Below are 21,893 nucleotides of genomic sequence, written 5' to 3' on the forward strand. Positions count from 1 at the left end.
TCTGTGAAACAAATGTTTGTCGACATTATTGCCATGACGTCAGCTATATATTACGCGTATTTTGAGTCGAACGAATTTCAATTATGCCTATTTCGTTTTATGATCAAAGGATTAAGCGAACAGAAATATCTCGCGCATACACGATGTGTTTCGCATTTCTTAAAATATCTAAAACATTTTGACTGTTGCAATTTTCGGTAGCCTTTCACAACGATACAATATTTTCGTGGAACAACTCTTATTTCAAAATCGCAGTCACATAAAAGCTTCTGTTTGGCGACGTGCCGCGGCATCTTGGTCGGAGCTAAGACAATACAATTTTTCTCTAGATAGCCCTGCGCAAAGAGGAGAAAAATGTGTGGAACCTTGGGCACTATAAGTACGCAAACAAATTGTTTTACACGGGAATAGAGGGATTGAAGCGTCTGCCGTAGAATGTCGTCTAATTGCAGATTGCTCTTATAACACTTATTGTCTATTATTGTCTAATAAGAACTTGTTCAATTTTTCTCTGACAAAATAGTCATTTGCATCACCCACAATTCGACAAAATTTGAGAAAGCTGATGTAGAAACAAAATTTTGACTCGAATAATTGCATACACGGAGAGAACTGTACAGCAAAAATTGTTATAGAATTTTACAGTTGAGGAATAATAGATCGACATTCAGTAACTGACTACCCTTCCATTTTATATTTACTGTTTATATTTTAAGAAATAAATGTGCTATTAAAAATATGAAAAAATTAGAAACTTGCAATGTTTCTGTACTTGTACGGTTCTGCATATGAAGTTATAACTCCCAATCGCTAGGTATCCTGGCTTTGCAATTGCTAGGTATCCCGGCTTAGGACAATCTGTCAATTCGACGTGTTTCTCGCCGAAGCCACACATTGGGTGAACATGCCAAACAAGTAGGCATTCCGTGTCTGAACGATAACGAGATAGCCATCGGTAACGCCGAATAACAGTCTATAATACTCCAATAAATTGTCCGTTCGTGATCGGCGGTTATACGCGAAAAATCAGCATTCTGCGGTAAGGCGGAATGCACGGTTGGCATATTTACACCAGTTATACGAGAGATACGGAGGAAACATCTGCGGAACGAAGGGCGCGCACCGGCTTTACCAAGGATTGCGGTTACATGCTGCGAGACGATAGACAGGGGAGGCCAAGCCGCGCGTACCAATCTGTCGCGCTCTAGTTTAACCACTAATTATTATGCATTGCTATGCAAATGGACAGGCATTTAATCGACTTCCTGCACGACGCGTCGCGCCGCGCTTTCGGCACGCGTCGCGAAAATTCCTCGGCAGAACGGTAGCCGCTCGAAAGCAAAGGGAGGAATTAGCCGAAAGAAAGTCGGTGTTGTTGAGGGCGCGTCGACGGCACCGCCACTTTAATCGTATTAACGGCGGAGACTCGTGCGAAGTAGGCCGGCGAAGAAAACGGGAAATTAAAGGAGTATTAGGAGACGGGTTATGAGAAAACAGGCCTCTTTCTCTTTCTCTTCCTCTCTCTCTCTTTCCCTCCCTCTCTCTCCTCTCCCTCCCTCTCTCTCCTCTCCCTCTTTCTCTTTCTCTCATTCTCACTTCCTCCCGCCTGTCCTCTCACACCCCCGATCTCACACCCTCTTTACTCTCCGTATAAATCTTTTTCGTCGGGAAATTCGACGGCGCGCGAGATGAAATTTATGAACTCGAATGCCGCTAGGACTTTCTTGCTTCTCGTAAAAGGAAGAAAGCGGATCCGCGAGACACTTAACTCGGTAACTTCGGCGGGGTCTATGGGGAGAGCAGCCAATTACTTTTCCCGGGCGAAGCAAAGAGTAAAATTCGTAACGGAAGATCGCCGATACTACTACTATTCGGAGAGCAATTCTGCGTTGACGTATCTTGCATCGAGTTTCGAAATGAAATATCCGGTTTCCGGTACATTCGACCCTTCATCGAACGGGTATTTCGATTTTGTCAACGGACTGTACGTTAAAGGTCAAGAATTCTCTCTCTAAAGTTTAATCGGTGTTTTCTTTATTGAAATCCTATACTTATAACTGTTTTAGCTATTCGGAAAAATATGATAATAATAGCAATCATAAAGGTAACAACTGTACGAGTTTTATATGTGCAATTATAATGCATATAGTAGTTATATTGCAACTAAAGCTTTAGTTACAATGATTATAAATAGTTTATTAAACTATATACGTTATTATATACGTTAACTACATACGTTAAACTATAATATATACTAATTCTACTTACTAACTCTACTTACTAAACTTGTACAGCTTTCACCTATACAGGGTAGTATTCCAGCTCGATTTCACAATCTCTCGTAGACGTAGAGTGGATTAAGATGAATAAAAAAATTCGTTTGAAAATTTTCGTGAAAACCGCGATAATGATTGAGATATTAATTTGTACAAGATTTGTAAATAATCATACATGATGTGGTAGATAAACTGGAGTGACGACGTGTGCCATCATATATACTTGTATATTAGGTCAAACTGAATAAAAAAGTGCTCTACCATTTTGCAAATAACCACGTAGATTTTTAATTATTTATTGAAGAACATTGTTGCACAACTTTGCGCGATAATGTACTAATTTTCTTTAACTAATAACTAAATCTACGTGGCTGTTTGCAAAATGGTAGTAGACTTTTTTACTCAATTGGCCTAATATACAAACATGACGACAGACGTCGTCATTACAGCTCATTTACCATATCGCGCGTCATCATTAACAAATCTATTTTAATTAATATCTCGATAGTTATTACGAATATCGTAAAACGGTATAAGACTTTTCACTTCAATGTGCTTTATGCTCTTACGAGAGATTGTGAAATCGAGTTGTAATATCCTGTATAATTGTCATGTCTTTTTCTCTGAATGTATTGCACTGCAATCAGTAAAATCTTATTGAAAGAATCCGTCGATAATATCGATTATTCGTATTATTGCATGAAAGCTGTTAATTTCATCGCCACAAACGCAGAAAGTTGGATTTGACAGAGCGTGTAACGAATTTTGTGCGCTACAGATTTTATAGTGAAATTTTATTCCCACTATCAATATCAATGAGATATAAAATAGAGCAGTAAAGCGAGAGTATTTTCTCTAAAAAAAATTAGTGAAATACCCTTTTCGCCGATTCAATCGAAAATATTTTTACCGATTCATTTTGAGAAAGTAAGCAATATCAATGAGATATAAAATAGAGCAGTAAAGCGGGAGTGTTTCCTCTAAAAAAATTAGTGAAATACCCCTTTCGCCGATTCAATCGAAAATATTTTTACCGATTCATTTTGAGAAAGTAAGCACGCGATCAGTTAAGCATTAAAGGGTTTCCCTAGTGTGATAGAGCCTAAAGCAGGGTGATTTTTTAGGAATTTTTAAAATAAAAACGACAAAACTAATTGATATAACACTTTTCGTATATATTGTACTACATTATATATTGTACTACATTTAACGAATATATCAAAATTTTTTCAAGTATATATATGTATAAATAACAGCGTGTTAGCCATTCTGCCGGAGCACCTCCAAAAAAAGTTTGTGGACTGTAACCATAATTGCTGCCGTTCTGGTTGTCTGAAACAAAAAAACCAAAAAAGAAACCAAAAAAATTCTTAATCTGCATATATGTAGCTACTGTTTGGCCTAAAATCATAAAAAATATTGAAAATTTTTAAAAATTATAGTGCATTTATTGTTTTTTCTTAATTTTTGGCAAAAATTTCATAGTTTCTTGAGTGTCAAATTTTTTATTTTAAACGCATCAAAAAAGTTTTAGGTCAAACGAAAACTATATATCTATTGTATATACCTACAAAACTTTAAGTGGATTCGACCATTCGTTCTCGAGTTTCGTTATCGTGGTGATCAGTTTGAAAAATGCATGTTTTGAGAAAAACGCATTTAAAGTTTTACATACATATTTTTAGTATATAATTTGAAATTTATGGTACTTACAGCTAATCAGCTATTCCAGGGCCGTACAGAATACTTTCTTCTTCATTTTTCTTCATACTTTCTTTTTTAAATAATAAAACTCGTTCCTAAGCTTTTCTGTTGGCTATGCGAGCCTCCTTCGTCACCTCATGTGACGCTCGGCGATCCGCAAACCCGCTTATCGTCTCGCTTGTCGGCGAATTGCTTGGCTACTGGGCCAATGACTACTCTCATTGTCTGAAAAACTTTCAGGACTGCGTAGTAGCCTTCATTGAAAATGCCGACGGTCAGATAATTGGCAATTTCAATTGTTTTCAAGCCGCAATGTAGATATTTTGGAGCAAAGTGCTACAACAAGCCGTTATAATATACTAAATGTATAGTTTCGTGCCAGATATTACGTTACTCTGATATACTAAGATATAATATAGCGCCAGACTAAATTCTAACAACGATAGGCTCAGCCAAGAGCCGGCTCCTTCTGACCGACCGCCAAATGTACTCATCATATCTGCGCACGGCGCGGCTGCGAAACCTATATCTTTATAAACACTTAGAAACCAGCTATAATACTTTGGGGTATTATTTTTAAGAAGTTAAATTAAAAAAAAATGTAATAAAAAAAATTCGAAATTTTTTACCCGACACACACTACAGAAACCCCTTAAACTGTTCGATATCGTGATTGGTCGGTCGCTATTTTTGCTAGCGACCACATTGCGCTAACATTGCTAGCGACGGCTACACGAGAAGCACGAACTCTTTGAGCTTTTGCGTAAAAACAGCATCGTGCAAAAACCGTGCGAAGGGAACGCGTCTATTTTGGGGTATCAGTTTCTTGCCGGTTTCACCGTCAGCGATCCACCGTCAGCTGATTCTCTCATGAAATCCATCGACGTGGTATTGCCTCCCTCCGCTTCTTCTCCCTTTCTCTCGCTCTGTCTCTCTTTGAAATTTGCCTGCTACATTACGCGTTGCTCTTTTCCGTATCGAGCTTTTACGATGAGCGCAATTACGCTTTACGGCGCGGATCGCAAAATCTATATTCCACGCGCTGGTTTTACAGGCTCACGCCATTTTCTCGTAAAAATTGACAAGAAGCGATTGCCGCCACCGCCCCGTCGGGGAAGCTTTCCCCTTTCAGTTTCATCCGCGCAATTTCGACGCCGCGACGACTCGGTGCTACACGGGAAACGTCCCGCGTTCAGCTTCCACGTTGCAATTTGCGGGCCGGGAGAAAAACGAATCGGTTTCTCGCGTCGCTTCGACTAGGTGACTGGACGAGGGAAGGAGGGGGAGGGAGAGGGGAAGATACGGTCGATTCGACGGACGTAATTAGCCGCTTCCGTCGTCCGGTCGGCGGGTAACTGGCGCATCGAAAATTTTCCCTGGAAAATTACTGGGATCGCGGCTGCTCCCGGCGGGTACGACGCTGTAAAATTTCACGTGCCGCGAACAATATCCCGATATTCCCTCGCTTTCGTATCCACGTCGCGAATACGATGCCCTAAGGGCCTTCGCCATGGTTACTTTTGTTCTACGACCAGCACCGGTTCCGCCGATCTCGCCCCGTCTCTGCTACACATTTCCAACCAGTCGAAACGTCAACGCGCGCATGCATGTGATGCATTCGATGCGCCGTGTACGTAACACGAAGCAAACGTTCCAATCAATATGTAACGAGCTAAACGCATGCGGAAAATGGACGTGCAAATGATGCGTGTCTGAAAATTACGCTCTACCGTTGCGTCATGAAAGCTAGAATTACTTAAATAACGGTGGAAAAAGTCGGGAGGAGAGTATATAAAATAGATATCGAGTTATATATTCGTCATGCGATAGATCATAATGCTTCCACGGCAAAATTTGAGAATTTAAATGTGACTAATGAATGCGCGAGGGTAAAAAAACCGTGAAGGGAGCAGAAAAACCGTGATACCAAAATGATCCCACAGTATTTTGCTCGATAATACTATCGGAGATCTTGGCGAAAATATGTTGTAAAATTTCACGATATCGTACTACGGACAATATCCCGATATTCCCTCCGTTTCGGAGCTACATTACCGATACGATACCGCAGGGGGTTTCGTTCCTGTTATTCTCGCAGTCGTTTGAGTTCACTACCGCGAATAAATACAGTCTTTCCAAGCAGGAGTTCGTGCGTTTCGTGCGTTCTACATTCTGGAAACAAATGTATTACGACAATGACGTAACGTGTGACGCACCACGTCCGATCGCCTTGCCGTCTCTCTCGCGTATTGCGCGAATTTATTGTGCAAAAGTGTCATTTCGCACGGGCAGACGTCTTCGATCGATGGTGTCCACTTTAAGAAACGGGTCGCTTTCGCTTGCACCGCATCAAATTTTCATCTCACAATGACGATCCGTATCGAAACTTTGATCTTATTTTCGATCTCAATATTTCATTTAGCACCTTCACTCTCAAATCTATATCAACTTCTTTTCATTTTATTTTATTACTAATATTGCCGAGACTAGAGTAGAAATGTATCTGGCCGATCTGAGTCAATAGCTAGTAGCTAACTAGTAATGTAGTTAATGTAATTAGAAAAATATAAGCTAGATAAAATTTCCTAGCTCGTTACTAACTCGTTGCTGGCTGATTATTCACTGAAATCTAGAATCAAATTTGTGATCTAGCCATTACATATCGAATATAATAAATAGTATTGATCATTCTAGAACATATCTAAATTCTCTATTAAATCTAGCTACTATATCGTATACTATATCTAGCTACTATATAGTATAAAATTAGGTAGCAAATAAAAATTAAGTTACATTAACTCTTCATAAAAATTTCAAAACAGCAGAATTGAGCGTTACATTACTGGGCTAGCAATTACTTATAATATTTCATCTGATATCTGTAATTTCATTTCATTCTAGCTACTAGGAGAAGCAAGAGTTACATTATCGATTAATAGTGATGTTAGACATAAATTTGCTCTCTCGTAGCTAGATATCGACGAGGTTCAATTTCTATTAGGGGAGGTCTTAAAACCTATACACAAATCACATTTTGTGCGTTCTCTGCCGTCTAGAGGCGTTAAGAAAGAAATTTCAATTTCCATGTATACTAAATATACACTGACCCTTCAGAATACCCAGATGTTGGGATATTCAAGTCAAAAATAGGTCTAAAAATTTCGACTCGGGGAAACACTGCACGGTAAAGACCGTCGGTCGTCGCGAGTTAGCGACGGGCTGTTGGGAGATGGGAAACACCCGAATCGCTGGCAACAGGGACTAAGTAATATTTCCTGACGGTACGATCTGAAATGTTAATTCGTCGAATAGTCGTGCGAAGCGGCGGGGGAACCTAATTCACCGGATAGCCCGGGTGCAAATTAACGACGCCGTAGCGTTCTATTCAGGAATAGGATTAACGAAATACTTAATGCAATCGCGCTCAATCTTCATTTAGTCGGGCATTCACGAAAACGAAATTAAGTCTTATGCAAGAATAACGTCTATCATTGTCAGAGGGAATAATTAATTTCGCCGCTTTGACGCTTGAAATCACCGCTGTTCTCCAGGTAACAAGAGGATCTCGACGACGGAATTGCGCGAATCTATTTCTAAATAGAATTTCTCCCGTTTAGTACTTTCCCTCACGGGAAGGAGCGCGCGAGAATATATATCTATATATGTGTGTACACGAACAGCTTGTAATTTGATCAGCTCGTATATATTAGTCTCTCCAGTCGAGCTCTTTACTTGTAGCGACGTCTTGTCTATGTTTAAAGCAGATCGATGGATGTTGGAATGGATATCACGTTTCTCAAACTTGAATGAAAATAAAAGTGCGAATAATTCACGACTTTTCGTCGTTGCACAGCAAAAATATGTCGCGTAACATCTACGTCTACATAAAGAAGAGAGAGAATTTTATAATAAAAATTACTATAGAAAAATTACTATAGAATTTTCTAACTGAGAAACCGAAATCGACGTTCTGCAGTAATTAACTACCCGTTTAGTTCATGCTATTTATATTTTAGAAACTGAAATATGCTATTAAAAAATATGCAATGTTTTTAACAAAACTTGCTGTTTTCAATAAAGTTTACTGAAAAAGTTCACTAAAAAAGTTCACTAAAAGTTTACTAAAAGTTTACTGAAAAAAGGAAAACTATATATTCCCCCCGTGTACGCTAACAGCGGTCTATTGTGTCTGAAAGCTAACATTTTTTCCATGTTTAAATATAATTAATGACGCGTGCGTACATGTAACCCGATCAAAAATTCATCCTATGGTCCTGATTAGGTTAATTCCACTCAGTTATCTGGTTTGTATAAAGTATTTCTCTGATTACAAATAAGTTGTACTAATTACAAATTATTAACAATCCTTATTATCAATAAGTAATTCCCACGCTACGTTACCACATAACTTACCTGAATTCACAATTATATGGATTATTTATATACCATCCATCATTTTGTACAAACCAGATCAGTGGTTGGGATCAACCTGATCACAGAACTATGAGATAAATGAGGATGCCTAAAATATATGGGAACTCTCTCCGCCCCTCGTGGGCAATGATCAAACCCATGCCAAATCATAGTTCTCTACCTATACTTTAATTTTGTTAATGGGTACTTTCTTGTATCTATTAGCCGAAAGGAGATACAGGTAGTTAAAGTGGTCAAATTTTCCATACATTTATTCTTGTATTGCCTCAATGCCTTTATCAAATTTCATCAAACTTTTAATGATTGCTCATTAGTAAAAAAGCAATTATTCTGCAATGTCAGAAGCTTTGGGTCAAACGATTGAACATTTGACTCAGTAATATAATAATTGAATCGTTTGACGACGCAAGTTAATTTTAATTATCAGCTAATTGCTTTTCCGTATTTAATTATCTTTATATTTAAATATTTTTGTATTTTATTTATTTAGAGAAGTGAGCCTTTCTTCCCTGTAGTTCGGTACATATGTTCACGGACATGGATGCAATAGATATATTAGCGCATAAAAGAACAATTTTTCATTTTTCGACTAGAATAAGGACTTGAAATAATTTGATGTGAGTTGGTCTATGTATAACTTCCTTATGACATATATTGTATCCTGAATAAGATCGAAAACATTCCTCATTTTCGCGAAATATAAATACTTATAATATAATTTTGAAGCTCTATATTTCGTTTTGAACATTTTGGACAGAGATATTTGATTTACTTGAATAGTACTATCTTCTAATATAGGTTTTATTTGTGTCCGCTCGAAAGGGATTCAATTTCTACTAGGGAAGATCCCCTTAAGACCTACACACAAATGACATTTTGTGCGTTCTCTGCCATTTAGAGACACTAATAAGGATTTCAATTACCATGTGTATTAAATATTTCAACGAAAGTGGCACTCGACACTCACCCGCACGATCGCTTCGCAAAGCACGAATTCTTCGCGTCTGACATTATGGGCGTCGTGACGATTACAAGGATTACTCTCGAGGGGCCGACGAGCTTGCGGCGTTGCGTATGTAAGAGTCGTCAAATTATCCTGGACGTGTCGGTCGACGTGCATCCGCTCGTCCAACCGACCGACACGACGGTGGAACTCTCTTTGGGATATATCGCGGTTTGTTTACCCGAAACTACCGTCCCAGAACGTTGCCAGAGGATCCGTCTCTGTCACTTCGTGTACAGAGGACTCGGGCGACGCGGATGGCGACGGGATAAGGGAGGATCGGACGGCGACGCGCGAGGGAGAGACGAAAGAGTGTCGCGTAACGACAGCTTATTTCGCGCGGGACGTAGCTCGGACGTGGCCGTCCGAGGTGGCCAAGGTAGCCAGCCGGACGAAGAATGGGGGTTGAATCTGAGTTCATCGGGCGACACCGACTCGCCTACTTCCGCGGCTCACCAGATCGCTGGCAGTTTATTTCCGCTCGACGTGGAGGGAGAGTCGATGGCTTGGCGAGTGAGGGCTCGACGCGTTGTCCTAACGATGTGATTTATCGTCGCCCTGCCGTCGCCCTGACACCCCGTCATCGTCGGCACACACTGCCACTATGCGGGGGACACCTATCCACGTCGATTTCTAGCTTATCGCGCAACCCGGGCGATAAGCGGCTTACTGGAAGTCTGTCGAAGAGCAAACCGTCGACGGCGTCGTTGAAATAGCGCAAACAACGAAAGTCGCGCGGCTTAAGGGCGGCTCGCGGTGATTACGTCACTTGGCTGTTCGGGCGCGGAGATTGCGGATCGGAGAATCGGCTGTCCGAGCCGCGGCGAGATCACGATCTGCCGGGATCTCAGCTGCGTCGCTCTCAGTGACGTAAATCTTCCGGAGGAATTCGCCAAATACACCCGCCGCGATATATGTGTATGTGTGTATGTGTGCGATATTCTCAGCGCACGTCCTCGCTCGATTTATCTCCACGATCGACTCGATCCTCTCGTCCATTCATATCGCGTACGAATATCGCGGCCGTGTGACGTTGTTAGTAAGTGCCAATTTGACCATCGGTTCGCGAGCCAATTCACCGATCCGTCAAACTGTCAACGTGTGAGGACGGGCACGTGAGCACGCGACACAAACCTCCAACGAATCGTTGTAAACGGCCCGACGTCGGCGGTTATTTTTTTTAACCATAAGTTGAGGACGCTCGTTGATTGAAAGAAGTCTGAATTATAAGAGACTAAGACTTCTCTCGGGAGCAATTGACTCATCTCTGATACTTACCCCGTTACTTCAACACTACTGTAGTTCCGTTCTCCTGCAGCGCATACGCACAGATGTCAAAAAAGAACGACTGCCAACACGTATATATTAAACAACAAGATTTATTATTTATATACAAACGTTTACATATTCATTTGACCATTTAATTAACCACGAAGCACGATAGAACATCCGTTGACAAAACATGTACGCTTTTCCAGACATTCGCGGAATAGTTGACGGATGAATAGAAGGAAGGTAGGAAGTAAGGAAGGCAGGAAGGAAGGAAGGAAGGAGACAAGGAAAGAAGGAAATATTCTAATGAGAGAAAGAGATGAAGGTAATCTTAACAGCGGAAAATTATTGTCTCTGTACACGCGCATGAATCGCGCCCCATGATGTACTCTCGATCGACGGAGGATGGTGAGTGTCGGATGTCGTCGTCCTCGCGTTCCTCGCGACGCTGCCCGGAGTATCACGTGTCTTCCCTTTAAGTACGAAGCTACCGGCTACCTTCTCTTATCCTAGGTGAAAAACAAGAATAGGAATATCGACACGAGTCGGAAGGGATCGGAAAGGGTCCTTAACGGTATTTATTGTCTATTTACAGGCGTCGTTAATCGCGTACGACGGCTTTTGGCTTTAGGATCCGGAGAGGGCTCCGCGGCGAGAGCGTTCCTCGCGTCTGCTTATATACAACTCTCTTGTACACGCAAACTCCTCGTGTAAATATCGTGAGTGCGGTGCACCGGCAGTGTGCTCGGTCGTATCGGGCTCAGACTCTTCTCGCTCTTCTCCACGTAGCCGTTCGGATAGATCCAGGAGTCCTTGGCATGAAGCACCGACGAGGGTGACGGGTAATCGAGGTTCTCGAGATACCTGAAGTCTTTCGACCGCTCAGGCTTGTTGCTCGCGTAGCCCGGCTCGAAGATGTCTGGTCGTTTCTCGACCTTGCTCGGTATCACGTCCGGATCGTCGTCCGGCAATTCCGCGTTTATCTGCTCCTTCAAGTTGTCCCGCTGAGTCTCGTTCGTCGTCGTGGCCGTCGCCGTGGCCGCCACTGCCGCCGTCGCTGCCATCGGCGCCAGTAACGGTGCAGCCGGCCGATGGTGGTCCTCCTTGCTCTCGTACTGCACCAGCTCCGCCTGCACCTTGCTCGGCTGCGTCGGGTGATTGCGACGGTACAGAGTCAGCGTTATCCCCACGATCAGAATGCAAATGGCGGTTACACCGCCGGCGAAGCACGCCACCAGGAGGCTGTAATCGGTCGTCTCGTCGGAAATTCCGCGACCTGGAGGAACAAACCCCAAATGATTCGCGTCGTCGTCAGGTCGCCCCGACTCAGTTGGTCTGGAAACGGCCGTTTCAGCCAATTGTAACGTATGACAGCCCCTGACGGACCGCGTACTTATACACGATGTGTGCTGTCCCTGAGGCGATAAAAAATTGATGGAACCTTCAAGACAGATTTCAAGTATTTGAGACGGTTCAAGTAATCCGAGAAAGACAGCATTTTTCGTTCTCTTTCTCTCACGATAATGCTCAATGTCTACGTTTCTTTTTATTTTCTTTTTTCTTGGAATCGTTTGAGAATAAATATTTAAATATCAAGAATACCGACGGGGTCGTAACGACGGACGCGTTATTGACCTCTGCTGATATATTCAGCTACACGCTCGTCACGAGCTTCGTATAATTAACGTACGCGGACGGTTAACGTTGCGACGACGAAGAACATCTTGTGGACGCTGTCGTGTTTACGCTGCTGAACTCTGCGCACAGCAACTCTGTGTTAGCTCATTCGATTTGATGGCGAGATACTTGCGAGATGAATACGCGAGCGAGCGAGAGCGTTATTGATCGTACGAATGTCAAGTTAGTTTTGGACCATCGACAGTGCGCGCACGTCACAATTCGATAATTAAGCGGCAATCAGCCACATCGGATTAGTGCGTAACGATGGGAACGCGTTCGGACGTTTTCTTTTGGAGATCCGGCGAAATCGATTTCCATTAAACGGCGAGCGTATCGGTAATTTACGCCACGGGAGACATTTTATCCGCGCGCGCTCTCGCGCGACACATTACGGCTCTTTAACATTACACGAAATGAAAGTTCGCCGCGCGACGTGATGTCGTCGTCGGGCGAAAGGTTGGAATCGATCGCTTTCTGTTGAGCTAATGCATCTTTTTCTTTCTTTTTTTTTTTAATGAGCCACAGATACGACACAAGAATAAATCGAGTAGTTCGTTCTCACATTTGTGAAATATACAAAGAGAAGAAAACACGTCGAGGTCGTCGCTTCCTCGTTATCCGCCGTCGTGTCGTTAACGTCGGATCGCGTGCGGTCGTTGGAGCTGTTTCACCGATTTCACGTCGTCACAAAAATCTCACCGAATAGAAGACGTCGTCGAGGCTAGAAGGGACGATATCAAATACCACTGATTGTAGCGCGCGCTCGTCGCAAGATTAATAGCCGGTCGTTGCGCGCGGAACGTGTGATTTTCTAACATGTAGCTGTGTATTCTCGGCCGGCAAAGAACATCCGTCCTCATCAGGATGGACAGCCGAACTGATGACGACATCAACAGCGTCTGGGAGTGGCGTTCGCCCCGACGTGTCCGGTAAACGAGATTCGCTTTTTCCCTGTACTTATTGGATCACGGAGGAAACGCAGGCAGCTTCCGGAAGCAAAGATTAAGAGGCAGGCGGAGGATCGGCTCCGCGGACGGCGATGGCCAGGCTCTTTGGAATTCAGAAAACGCCTCGGTTCGTTAGCCAGCGAACGGTCTCTCTCTCTCTCTCTCTCTTGCGCGCGCGCACATAGCCGTGTATGTGTCTCTTTGTATGTGGTGTGTGTGTATATACAAACATACGTACACGTGCACGCATATACATACGCGCACACGTACACGTGTACACACCGTGACGCGCATACATCCGCGCAAAGGGACCTACATCGAGAAGAGGAGGACACGCGAACGCGCGCGGATGTTGGGGTCCGTTATTCCGAGGGAGTTCGAAAGCTTCTTCCTCTCCTCACGAGCATCTCCCCATTGCTACATCGTTAAGGGAGAATGTTTGCCACCCCCGCGGGAATAGGTGGAAGCTGCCTGTGAGGGGGCTCCGCCGCAAGATTCGGGAACCATCGACAGGGTTGGAGCGATTTGCCGATACGGTGGTAGTGGCGCGCGTACACAATCAGGATCCGGGATGAGCTCGACGGTCGGAATAGAGCGCGTGCGTGTATGCGTGCATACGCGTGTACACACACGAGCGTGGATGCACGCGTATACACAAGCACGCACGCTCACACATGAATCATCGAGATATACACATATGTGTATATATATATATATATATATATATATATATATATATATATATATACACAGTTGCGCGCTCACGTCTCCATACAGTGGAATCGTGCGCTAGTCGGCATGAATAACCCATGAGGATGGAAATTAAAGACGATAAATGCAGCTGGAATGAGGCAGCGGTGAGGAAAGGGACTTGGGCTTTATGGGATTTTAATTCAAGGTCCGCGAACGGCGGGATACGTAGGAAAGAGAGAGAGAGAGAGAGATAGAAAGTGAGAGAGCGCAGCAGGCTTGGCGGTTGCAGCAGCCGGTGGACCCCGCGCTTTTTCTCAAAAAGCGCCCACCGGGCGTTGGATGGCGTCGTATAATCGTGCGGCGCGGTCGGCGTATTGACGCCGAATCGGTAATGGCCGCGTACGGGACCGCGCGATTTGGCACCGTTCATCCAACGCGGATTAATATTTGACCGTGGCATGTGTGTGTGTGTGTGTGTGTATGGTGTCGCGTGCACGTCGGCAGAAATGTCGCGACGAACTTCGATTTCGACCAGCGAGTCCGAAATGGATTTAATCGACGGCGAAATTTGAAAGTCTATCGAGCAGTTCAATAACCGAAATGGCGATATACGTTTGTCGAATATTTTAGCGAGGTCGCTCGCTCCGGCCCGCGAAAATTGGATGCGCCGTGCGATCTGATATTTTACAATGTGGGACAGAAAGGCAATGATTGTGTACAATTGAAAGATTAGCCACGAACTCGACATTGATAACGCAAACGTCGCTCGTGAAGTCCGCGGTCGTAGGCCGCGGCAATTTTTTCAAGGGTAAAAAATGAAAAAAGAGATGAGGCAGGGCGAATTGCCTCTGAAGCGAAGCGACGAAATTTCAGGGGAAAAGGCCTCTGTAATTTACGGCACTTTATTTGAGCGTCCGCGCGTGAACGAGAAAATACGAGGAGACTCGTTAGAACAGAGAAAGAGAGAGAGAGAGAGAAAGTTTTTCTTTTTTTATATATTTTTTTTTAATTTTTTGTTTCAGCGTAAAGCAAAGATTCTGAAGTCGATCCAAATGCGCGTATAATTGCGTCGAGAATAAGCAAGAGCCTTCACGACGTGTACCGGTCTGTTTGCTTAATCTCACGGCGCAATTCGGTCCAATTAAGAGCCCAACCCGAATATCCCGAAACTCTTTCCACGACGCTCGTTAGCGCTTATTAACCCGCCTCGTTGTTATTTTTGCTACGATGTTAAGATCACGTAATAAAGGCACGGGGGGTTAATCACGGTAGGCGAACACACTATCGACGTCATAAAATTTACATACATTAAGAGACCAATAATAATAACCCTGAAAATTATACACCCGGGAAAGATAGCGACGGCGGCGCTCCCAGCCGTTTCGTAATCTCCTGTGACCACCTCGCCGGTGCATTAAAAAAATTCGTGTCGATAAGAGTCTACTCGTCCGTACTAGCTACCCCAAACGTTCCACGACTGAGCAATCGGCCGAGCACACACGGAAGGTGTCCGTTGGCTCAGACGTACCGCCACCAGGAGACACGATTTCGACGCGAACGCCATTCCACGTCTGGACGCTTTCATTGGAATAATAAGACGAGGAAGACGGGACTTCCCGAGAGAGGAGGACTCACCGGTGGTGTACATCGCCACTCCCTTGAGCGTGACTGGCTCCAGGACAACGGGATCGCTACGACCCTTGGCATTGACGGCATAAAGATGAAGTCTATAATTCCGTCCGGGCTCTAAGCCGGGAACCTCGAAGACCGGGCCGGATGAGCCGGATCTATCGGTGTGGTTCAGGTAGATGGTATTGACATGATAAACGTTCTCTTCGCTGTAGACCTCGAGCTCGTAATTAGTCAAGGGCAAACCACCGTCGAATCCCTCGGAGCACCTGACGATCAACCAGTCCGCGTCCCTCGAGTCGGTGGCTTTAAAGTCTTCGTGACCTGTTTTCACACGGACGCACACAGTTCGGCGCGGTTAAGCCCACTCTCGAAGGAAGAAAAACACGCGGGCTCGCTGGAGCTAATTGCTTCCCGACGCGAACGTCACCGCGGCTAAGTACACCCAACGACGTCGATTAGAGGGGTCAGTTTGAATTAAATGACTAATAATTCCGACGAGATTCGCGTTACGAGAACGGCCGCGGTTGTTGACGTCGAGAAATGTCGATTCAGGATCACCGACTGTCCGTTAATCCTCCGTGCATGACACAAGCCGGGGTAAAACACCCCATTATTGATTTAGAAAAACCTGGTTTTTCGTGCGATCAGCAGCAATTGTTTAGAGGGAAACCCTTCGGTTATCAGAACAAAAGCACATTTGCTGTTTGATGGTCGTCAGGAAAACAGTTACTATTACAAATCACTTCTCATTTGTCATCTTAACAGACATATGTTGCTTAAGGTATAAATTACGTTTGTTTATTTAGATCGGATTATTCATGTCTTCATTGCAGTTGTTTAGAGTAGCAAATTAACAAATCATGGATTCCCACTACGGGATCCTGAGCTGTTCCATCTCAACAAACTATTTGTCGCGGACACTGGTACTTTGTTAAATTAGCAAAAATTTTTCTCTTAGTGTAGTTCTAACTTAGAAGTTCTCTTATGGAACCATATAGTGCAGAAGTAAGAAGTTGAACTGCAATGTTGATCGGGAAAAGTTTCTTTTCAATGTGACCAATAATTGAGTGTTTCACCCTAATTTTCAAAGTGAGTGGTACTCGTCGAGTCGCACGCTCGTCAAACGCCGAGATTTATTGGCGAGTCTGATTTGAAGCTTGAGAATTTGGACGAAATACTTTTTTCGCCACACGTCCCGAGAAATAATGTTTTCCAAGAATCTCGTTCAAGACCTCGGAGAGTCGCGCGCATCGATTATCCGATTAAATTATTCGTGGAAGCGAGTGGTTCAGGTGAGCGCCGACAATCGATACCGAAAAACCGGCGAATTTTACGAGCGCTTTCACGCACCGCCGGCGGTCCCACGTTTCTCGCCGGGGGGAAACAAGGAAACAAGCTGTTGGGCGCATCGAGAAGGGCATCGGCACCGTAAGGCGTCATCTACGATGATGGTCGGGTGTAATGGCGCAGTTAGCAGGTCGTTGAGAGGGTTCCGGGGAAGAACCCTCCCGTCTCGTCGTCGCTTACCCATTCGATACGCGTAGGGTCCGGTTGACTGGAGGGCGGTGCAGTTTTGCAAGGGGTAGGGCTTCCCGGCGACGATGATCTGAAAGAAACAGGGTGTCCTCTGCACCCCTATCCGATTTCTCGCCCAGCAGGCGACCGTGCCGTAGTCCATGTCGTTCGCCGGCGTGTAATTCAGTCTGGAGCCGTGCCAGTGGCTCGTAATCAGAGTGAGCGGCTTGACCTGCGCGAATCTGGTGGCCGGGACGCTCATCAACTCGCCGGAGTTGTTGAAGGTCCAGTGGAAGGTCGTGGGCGGCGGTTTCGACTGTACGCCGCAGACCAGCGAGATCGTTTCGTGCTTCAGGGCGCCGACCACTTGGGTGGAAGAGCCGTCCTTGCAGATCGGTGCGTCTGAAAATACGAGGGGCGCCGGCTGGTAGATTCAATTTACCGCGCGCGCCCGTGGGCGCCTTCGTGAGGAAAATAAGCGCGACCGCGTAAAGTGCCGCGCCCCGGCGGCTTCTGATTTTCATTCCTCGCGCGGGAACCCCGATAATTGACGCTTCTATGTAAACGTGATTTAACAGCGGCTCGATAATATCGACGTTGTTGCGATGCAGAAGAAGAGAGCAGGGGCGCGAATGCATTAATAAAATTAGAATAATGACGTCATTATACGTCGTAAGCGTCGAAATGATGAATTAAGTGCGTCGCCGCGCTCTCAAGTTCCCCGCGAGAATTGGAATTCAGAGCTCGGCGCGCGAGTGGAAACGCCATATACTCACACATCACCTCGAGGCTTACGGGCCTACTGTTGGATTTCCCTTCCACGTTCGCCGCCATGCAGGAGTATTCCCCGGCGGAAGCTTTTGTCACACTCTGCAACACCAGCGATTGCCCGCCGGGAAGAATGATTCCCGCGGTGGCGTTCTGATGCAGCTCCTTGCCGTCTTTGAACCAGAGAAGCTTGTACGACTTCGGATTGGCGCGGACCTCGCACTCAAAGTAGACGTCGTCGCCCTCGTTAATATCGTTCGCCTTCAAACTGGAACCCAACTTAATGCTCACCACCGGAGCGTCTGAAAGCATCGGTAGCGAGAGAGAGAGAGAGATACCTCACGTTCGTTTCTTGCGATCTCACGACAAAACGGCGGCTGTAAGATTATCCGCGTTAATCGAACAGCCAGCACTTGGACAGCCTCGTTTTCACGACGCTCTCGGATGTTACGGGATGATGCAATACACTCACACACGGGACAGAAACGAAGGTACAACGACTTACAGTACACCAGCAAGTGCCACTTGTCCTCCAGCGCGCTGTTGGCCACCACGGGATTCTCCGCCCTGCACGTCAGAAATTTGCCGTCGTCCTCGATGGTCGGCACGTAACTCAGCACGCTTCTCGTGACGTTCGGACTGTCTGCGAACTACGAAGAACTCAGAATCCCCATCGTCGTCACGCGGACACGTGTCCCGCGCGCTGTCGACGACGGCGCCGCGTAGTACGCGGGCCGGTTACTCACATTTCTGGCCATATGTTTCACTTGATGCGTGCCTTTCCACCACGTGATCACCGCCTCCGGCTTGGAACCCGAACTCAGACACTCGATCTCGTATGTTCTTAACGCCGACAAGTGCGCTCGCTTGTTCGTAATGTTGACCACCAGCGGCTTCACTGCAGCAGGGAGACCGATTACACCGAGTACACGTATTCTCGATTTACTTGCTTTCCATCGACAGTTCCCCGACAAAGTAGTCGCCGCGAGAGAACAATAGGAATTAATCGTAATTGAAACAAGAAAAAGATTCCCTTCCCTCTACAGTGATACGGTGAAATCCAATATGCACCCAATTGCAATTAAGGTATTCGGGGACATCGTATCTACATGTGTCATGCAATTGTTTTGCTCTCCATCCAAAATTCTCCGACGCAAATAATCGTCACGGGAACAATTGGTTCAGTCGAAACGAGAAAAAATTACGATATTTGTTCTCTCTACAGTAACGTGATACAGCGAACTCCAATAATTCCTCCCACTTACAGTTAGGGTGTTTCAAACCGGCCACACATCGTATCTACATATTCATTATGATGATTTTGAGAACAAAATTGAGAACAAATTTTGAGAGCAACTTGGTCACATTAAACGCAACAGCGGTAGCGCATACATATATTCACTATGCATATTACCGTTGCATTTAATGCGACTCAGTTGCTGATTTTCCTGAAAATCAATAGTCGCGACACATAAATATGCAGATGCGACGTGTACGAGCCAAAATTTATCAGAAGGGCCAGGCGTTATTGATGGATTCTCTGTACACAAAACGCGCAAAGAAAGAAAAGTCTAAAGGAAACGTTCGATCGCGCGCGATTATTTCTCGCGGCACGTCCAATTACAATTAGCGCGATTACTCACGGTTCACATCCAGAACGACCTCGGAGACGAGGGGCGTCATAAGCTGCGTATTGTTCGCCTTGCAAATTAGCCTGGCGTTCAGGTAGTCCCTGGTGACCTTGGGAATATCCAGCCGATTTATCGTTATATCGTCGTGCTCTCGCGTGTACGTGTCGTCCAACATTTCGCCCTTGAAATACCACGCGACCTTTGGCGGCGGCGACCCTCCGATCACCTCGCACAATAGGAACATCTCGCTACCCTCGTTAAACTGCTGCAGCGTTTTAGCCAGACTTCTGCTGGCGCCGGTATATATCACGGGCTTTTTCGGCGGCACTGTCAGCAAATTGAATTTCGATCGTAGAAATTCATTTCCGCGATATCGGCGCGCCGCGCCACACCACCGCTTTATGCACATGTGTGTGCGTGCGCATGTGTATACATACATTTTATATGCACGATTTACTTTTTTATCGGTTCGCACAACGATATCGATTTTATAAAACTCCGCCGCGCGATTTATCGTGTAATGTAATAATTAAACACGGATCCAATTATTCCAATCGATTCACAATGGCTGCCGCAAGCAGAAATCGGATTGGAGCCGCCTGAATTTACGCAGCCAGACGGCGTTATTGAGTTGCCGCGTCGCGAAATCGCGGAAAATGAGAATAAGATGTATAACCACTGACTCTCTTTGTGATTTGTGCTTTCCTTCCTTCTTTATTTCTTTCTTTCTTTTTTTTTATATCTCGTTCAACCAGCACGCTGGTAACATGAGCGAGATTAACACCTGTTGAGTCGGTATTCTATGACGACCGATTAATTAATTCAAAATCGTATTAGATACCGCTGAGTGAAGCTGCATCGACCTTATAACTAGACGCGTATCGTGCTGCGCGACCCGTTCCGATACTGTGTTTGTTCTTGCAGCTCGCTGGAGCCGGTCCAACCGCGTCTGCCGATTCCGTAACTTCGTTTCGTCTCGCGACTGCATTTCCGCCTGACTATCCGCTAAACAGTCGGAAAACTCCGGTAACACGGCACTCCGGTAATCGGAGTGTCTTCCCGACTCGCCGTGTTTTTCCACGATTACGCAACGATCGTGTATCCGGCGGATACGCCGCTGAGAGGGGAAACGAATAAATCAGAACGCGACGAATGGGAGTATAGAGCATGGTCCCTCTCTCTCTCCCATATGCGCCGCCTGATTAAAATCTCGTAAAGCGCGATCCGCACCGCGCCGACGTAGCTCTCGATAAACCGCGATAAAACCGCTCGATAAACCGTTATTAAACGCGCGACACGTCCCTTCGTAATAACGTATACGTTTGGCACGGCGACGCGTGATCAAATATACATGTGTGTATGTGTGTGTGTATCCGCGATTAAACGTGATAGAGGGGATCTCGCCGGCTCACGCGGCAGACTCACCTATGACTACGAGATTAATCCTCTGATTCTTCGTCGGGCTGTTCTTAAAATCCACCCTGCACCTGTACACGCCGCCGTCGGTAGACTCCAAAGGATCTATCTCGAGCTCGGCGGGCTTTACGTTCGTCCTCATAACCGCCCTTTCACCGAACACGTACGGATCCGACCAAAGCTTCGCCTGAGCTATCTGCCTCCCCCGAGCGTCCATGCTGTATATCGGTTCGCCGTCCTTTTCGTCTTTGTACCAAAATACCATGATGACCGTCTCATCTCTGGTCGGCGGATCGATGTCGCAAGGTATCTGAGCTTTGAAACCGGCCACCGCGCTAACGTCTAATATAGGCACTGAAAAGCACACGGGAGCAACAGAGTTATCCTTACGTCGGGATACGGCGTGCCCCTCCCCTCGTGTTACCTCACTTCCTCCCTTAAGAAATTTTTCTCGTCTTCTTGGACGATCGCGAAATCACCCGGACAAAGTTCGGTCACTGAACTTTGGATGACGACTCAAAATTAATTAGAATATTCTTCACGTATACTTCTTATGTGAGGCTTTTATTGAAGCAAAATGTTAACTTTCATTCAGATTCCTTTGCCTTCATTTGTTCCGCGCGTCTCTTTCTGTTCCCATGCATCGTACGTTAAAATTTGAGGGCTTCTCATATACTTCAATTTCTTTATCCTTCTACCTTTTTACCACTCATATTCGATAATAAAAAATTGAGGTACGATTAAGAAAATCGGTACGATTTCGATAATTTCCTAATAACCTTTTATTGTATTGATTACACAAATGCTTGGTACAATACTAATAATAATTATCATAGAAAGAAAATAGAGTAAGAAATAAAGAAATATATATATATATATATATATATATATATATATATATATATATATATATATATATATA

General features: G+C 44.9%; 1 protein-coding gene across 1 annotated transcript in view; it reads right to left on the reverse strand.

Annotated features, from left to right (window-relative positions):
• Window positions 1–10,780: 10,780 nt before the first annotated feature.
• Window positions 10,781–21,893, reverse strand: part of LOC116843982 (hemicentin-2-like) — a 50,868-nt gene continuing 39,755 nt past the window's right edge. Inside the window, exons 2-9 of the mRNA XM_032815006.1 lie at window positions 20,981–21,325; window positions 19,568–19,882; window positions 18,671–18,822; window positions 18,430–18,574; window positions 17,933–18,226; window positions 17,169–17,558; window positions 15,645–15,962; window positions 10,781–11,965 (exon numbers count right to left, since the gene is read on the reverse strand). Coding sequence (XP_032670897.1) covers window positions 11,364–11,965; window positions 15,645–15,962; window positions 17,169–17,558; window positions 17,933–18,226; window positions 18,430–18,574; window positions 18,671–18,822; window positions 19,568–19,882; window positions 20,981–21,325 — 2,561 coding nt within the window. The 3' untranslated portion in view covers window positions 10,781–11,363. The remainder of the gene's footprint in view (window positions 11,966–15,644; window positions 15,963–17,168; window positions 17,559–17,932; window positions 18,227–18,429; window positions 18,575–18,670; window positions 18,823–19,567; window positions 19,883–20,980; window positions 21,326–21,893) is intronic.

The sequence above is a fragment of the Odontomachus brunneus genome, unplaced genomic scaffold (genome assembly GCF_010583005.1).
Source record: "Odontomachus brunneus isolate Ranch 3 - 2012 unplaced genomic scaffold, Obru_v1 Obru_scaffold_037, whole genome shotgun sequence".
In the NCBI taxonomy this organism is placed as follows: Eukaryota; Metazoa; Arthropoda; class Insecta; order Hymenoptera; family Formicidae; genus Odontomachus; species Odontomachus brunneus.